The 5,539-nt window shown below is 32.2% G+C and overlaps 1 protein-coding gene across 1 annotated transcript in view; it reads right to left on the bottom strand.

The window, feature by feature from the left end:
* Window positions 1-4,724: 4,724 nt before the first annotated feature.
* The window catches only part of LOC132061928 (uncharacterized), a 1,601-nt gene continuing 786 nt past the window's right edge, over window positions 4,725-5,539 (bottom strand). The window contains exon 3 of the mRNA XM_059454602.1: window positions 4,725-4,788. Coding sequence (XP_059310585.1) covers window positions 4,725-4,788 — 64 coding nt within the window. The remainder of the gene's footprint in view (window positions 4,789-5,539) is intronic.

Raw genomic sequence — 5,539 nt, 5'->3', positions numbered from 1 at the left:
TTTCAAATAGTATGACTACATATTTTGAGTTAAAAGAATCAAGATTCACTTTTTCTATCTTAGAAATTTGAAACGTCATAAATTTTACACTAACTTTAGTTATTTTGAGAAACAAAAGACAAACCAATTCTGTGGATAACTTCTTCACTTTAGCTCTTTTTCGACATTTGAAATATATTTTTTGTTAAAACAATCTTTACATAATCTATATTAAACTAATAGTCTTTTCTATAAAAACTTTAAACTTTACCGGTATTAATCTTACAATAACGCTTTTAAATTTGTTAGTCAGTATAACCTACTACACGTAAATGTGACACATCCCACTTCTTTCAGTTTATTTATAATTAAGCTTTTATGCACATCATTATTTTCTATAAGTTTTATTTAAAATAGCATGTTTATATTATAACCTTAGCAATACTTATAAAATATTTTCTTAAATATTATAAATATTACATCTACATCCTTAGCCTAATTAAATTTGAGTCTTCGGTTAACCATTTTTAATGGAACTTAGAGGATCTTTAATACCTTCCTACAGGTTAATTGAACCCTTCATAGATCTTTTTGGTTTCGTAGACTTTAAAAACAAATCAACTTTAGAAATAACTTTAATGAACTTTAGGTGTTCTAATTCACCATAATTAATTAGGTGGCGACTCTTAAACTTTAAATAACCCCAGCAGAGTCCTAATGCACAATATGTTCCTCCGGATTGTGTGCGGCGGAAACACAAGCCTATACCAACCCGGATAATGAGTCGAGGTTCCGGCCGAAGTAGATCAATACGAGGAAATGGAGAAAGAGGCAAAAACAAGGGCAGACGATATGTTGCTAAAAGAGATCCACGATCTCAAAGAAGCAATGAGAAACCTTGAGTTGCTAGGGGAACTAAGAGTGTAGAATACGAGGATGCGCGTGCGTTCGACACCGATGTTGATTTACCGTAGGCTACACAACCGCCGAAATTCGATACTTTCGATAACCGGCGATCCCCATACACACTTATGGCCTCTTTGTGACAAGCGGTTTGGAGTAGGTAGAGATCGAACATAAGGATGAAGCTATTCATCGGGGAGCTTATCCAAGTGAAGCCCTTAATTGGTATACACAACAAGACGTCATAGTGGCATGGTTGGAGGACATGGCCCAAGACTTTATGGACCGATTCGGTTTCAACACCGACATCACACCAGACGGAGTCTATAAGTGACTAAGCTAACCGAAGTCACCGAGTCGTTCGCGAGTATGCTTATTACGTTGGCGGTCGGGAAACGACAGGTTCAACCCCAGATGAATGACGGAGAGAAATATTTTACGCTTCGTTGAATGCCCGGTGGCATATTTTATGAGAAAATGATAGGTATGATGGGACAAAAAATTCAGAAGTTGTCCGAATGGGTGAAGCTTAGAAGATGGCATCAAATGCGGAAAAATTCGGGATCTTGCCGCTTTGCAAGCGATAAACAAAGCCATTCAATCGGCTTTATCGTGGGCTTAAAAGAAAGAAAGAAGACGGCTGGGTCATGAATGTCCAAGGACATAAGCGAGCAATGCTTACCACATACTTTAACCATCACGACCACCTTTCTACCCACCATTATGTTGAACCTTACCAACCCACTACCTCGCTTACCCCTTTGTCTACAATACCCAAGCAAATTACTACCAACCCCGAGCACCTCCACATCAAAACCCACGTCCATATCAGCCTGTTCAAGCTCCCACTTACCAAAATCGACCACACACCGCACCTAAGGCCCGTCCAAACACTGACACCAAAAATACCCGTAATTACACTCGGTTCGCTGAACCCTTGGCTCAATTATTCGAAAGACTAAAAGCAGCATAAATTCAAGGACAAGATTATTCGTAATATGATGTTATATCCCGTATTTTTGTACATTGAATTATTCGTAAACTAATCGGCATAAATTCAAGGACAAGATTATTTTTGGGATATGAGACAAGGACTTTTAATCCCGATTTTTTTTATGGCACGATTTGATTATAAATTTCAATTAGTATAGAAATAATAGTGGAGATTAGGGATTAATTAACCATGATTAGATTATTAAGTGGGGATTAGAGATTAATTAAGATTAATTAAGTTAATTAGTGCACTAAGTGGGCCTTTACTACAATATGACCAAATCGATTGGTCCGTACCATAGTGGGACACATGTCATTATTAATTTGGACACGCGTCGACCTTATGGGCAACATATAAATGCATAATTGATGACTAATTCCTTAGTCATACAATTCATTTTTCGTCTTGATTGAGTTGATAATAGAGAGAAGCTCTCGACCATGGCTATAGCGTGACTCCCAAGCTCACGGCTTGACCACTTTTTTTACACCATTACATTGCTAAATTTCATCTTGATTGAAGGAGGAGTTATGAACGACCATGTTTTACATGAAAGCTGTCATAGCCATAGCGACCTTGATCAACCCAAGTTTGATAGCCAAAAGAATTAAATTCCTAAGGTGTTCTAAGCATTTAGAGGAGCAGCAAGGTTAGAGTTTAAGTTGAAGAAAATGAAGTGGTGCAAATGGTGCAAGTTATTGTAGAATCTGTCCTAATTAAATTTGAGGTAAGATTTCTCCTTTTTGTCATGAAATTGGAGTTAATGATGTTGTAATGGAGAGATTAATTTGTATTAAGTGGAATTGGAAATAAGAAAATTGCATGATTAGTGTTGGCGTTGAAATGGACAGAATTGGAGTTGTTCAAATTAGATTGGGTTGATTGTTGTTGTTGTTATTATTGTTATGGATTATGTGTTAAAAGTGAAGGAATTGTATATGTTAATGTTAAGGTTAGTTTGGGCCGTGTTGAAATTTGTTCTAATCTAAAAATGGTGGATTAATTTCGATTAATGTTGTCGTTATTGTTGTCATTGACTATATGATGAAAGTGAAGGGATATGATAGTTAAGGTTATAGTTGTATTGTATTCGAGAAGGATCTGGTTCTGGTTGTGTTGTTGTATACGAGTGTCCAGCTCGGGCACTAGTCACGGCCCGGGGGGTTGGGTCATGACAAAAGTGGTATCGGAAGCAGTTAAATCACATGAATTAATACGAGACCATGTCTAGTAGAGTCTTGGGTCGTGACATAAATGCAGACGCTACATCAAATACATTTTGCAAATAAATTCAACACATAGTGTACTTCAATCTTGCAACTTGAATATTGTAATAGAAGTTGATAAATTAAAACAAAAACAAACTGACAAATAAAAAAATTATTATTTGATAAATCCGAAAAGGAACAAATATGTTAGTTACTCATGAATGCAATAAATATTAAACCAAATTAAATTTAAAATTTACCCGTATCACATAAAATTATTTTGAGAGTTACGTTGACCAATATTTTCTTTTGCAAATTAATATTATTGTATTACCAATAACGCTGATCTATATCTCAAGTTCAACATGGAGTTTTCAAAATCTTGATACAAATAATGCTAATCATTTTTTACTCAGATTCAAATATAACAAAACTCAAGCTTTATCCAAATCAAAGTGACGACTTATAACTCGGGAAGGGGGCGGGTATTTAACATAATTTATATTTTACCTATCTAATCATATTAATTCTTGCTATTAGAACCCATTAGCTTTCGTTAGTATTCTAAAATATTTGAAAATTTGAATTACTGAGATGTTTGAAAGGGCAACGATGATGTCTGTCTGTATTCTAATATGCTGATAGCACTATTTTAATTGAATTCAAAATCTTAAATATTACTATAATTTTCTTTATCATCAACTGTTAACCATATAATTTTTCAGTCTCATACGCCTCCTCATAGTATTGATATGGTCGTAAAATTCTCAATAATATGTAGGACACAAATTTAAACATAATAGCAAAAACTTTTTAATTAATTACTTTGCGTAGAAATTCAAGTAGTATTTGTTTAACATTCTATTTTGAATGAGTGATATTTTTAGTTTACCAAAATATCCAATCAAAATATGGTAGAATTAGACTAAAAGAATATATAAGTCGACCAATATTTAAGAAAAATTTCCATCGTTCAACATTGTTATTTAATTAAATTTCATTATAGAATTGTCTATAAAATTTCAGTAAATTCCAAAGTTCAATATTAAGCAAGTGATTTATATAAATTAAATCTTCTTAAAATTTTAAATTACTAAATATTAGGAATTCTTTCCTAGTTTAAATAAAAAACTACTTAATTTTCCTAAATATTTTTAGGAGAAAAAAATATTCCAAATATTTAACGCATGTCATTTAAAATTAAAATATATATATATGGTATGAGTGTTGACATTATTTTATTAATCTAATGTATAAGTTATGGTGTAGAAATTAATATAGGCAAAAAGTTAGCGTTTGGTCATTTGAAATCAGAATATGATCTCAACTTTATTATTATTTTATTGAAGATGGTAATTAAATTATTAGTTTCTTCAACACAAAACACAAAGCGAGACTTCTGAGCTGTATATGCATGGTGCTCAATTTAATTGATTATATAGCATTCAGCGGTACTAAAAAGATGATAATTTTGCTGCAATCTTTGCTTAAAAGTCTGCTGCATATTGATTTCTGGGAAATTTAGTTTTTATGAGAGTTTAATTTAATCTATTAGAAGTTAGAACTGAGATCCTTCAAGTGAATGCTTAGAACTGAGATCCTTCAAGTGAATGCTTTTGCCTCCAATATTTGATTCCATGTCATTCAACTTCAAAGTTCAAAGAGTACTTCTGTATATCTGCTAATGGGCATTCTCGAAGAAACCTGACGAAACGCACGTTGAGGCCACACAAACTCTAACTAAATAGGATTGGACAATTTAGACTTTATGTTTATATCAATAACTGACTACGTTATGGTCTCCTTTTAATGACAATTATGTCCTTTTCTAGTAGAAGTTAAAGTTATAAATTAAGGGTATAAATGTTCTTTCAATATTTAAAGGATATTTTCGTCAACCAACATTTATATTACGCTTTTAAAATAGTATAGATATAGATAAATAGATATATTTTATACTTCGATTGCGATACATGGCCTTATTCTCTTATCGCATATGAATTTAGTAGTAATACTTAAGAGTTAAGACTAAGCGTTTTATGATTAATAAATAATTACTATTAATGTGGTTTATTTATTTGAAATCATTGAAATTTTTTAATGATTTTATATATGTGAATTATATTATTACATGGATTGAGAATTATGATTAACAAATATGACATACTAATACCTCCGGCAAATGACCTTACACCTTTGAAGCACAATATACTTCTCGTAAAACTAGGGTTTTAACTTTTGTCTTCTTAATTCTATTTTACTTTCAGGAAAAGAAATTATATTTTACCTTAAATTTAAATGAGCTAAGAGGGAACAAATGTGCTAGACTTTTCTTTCTAATTAAGTATGTGTATATTTATCGGTTTGGTTCGATTTAGTTTAATTTTTCCTTTGTCTAACACCAAAACAAACTAAATGTTATTTGTTTTCTAAATTTTAAAGTCAGCTAAATCAA

Source organism: Lycium ferocissimum, chromosome 7 (assembly GCF_029784015.1).
Source record: "Lycium ferocissimum isolate CSIRO_LF1 chromosome 7, AGI_CSIRO_Lferr_CH_V1, whole genome shotgun sequence".
In the NCBI taxonomy this organism is placed as follows: Eukaryota; Viridiplantae; Streptophyta; class Magnoliopsida; order Solanales; family Solanaceae; genus Lycium; species Lycium ferocissimum.
The sequence above is the reverse complement of the archived record's forward strand: the minus strand, read 5'-3'. Positions and strand labels throughout refer to the sequence as shown.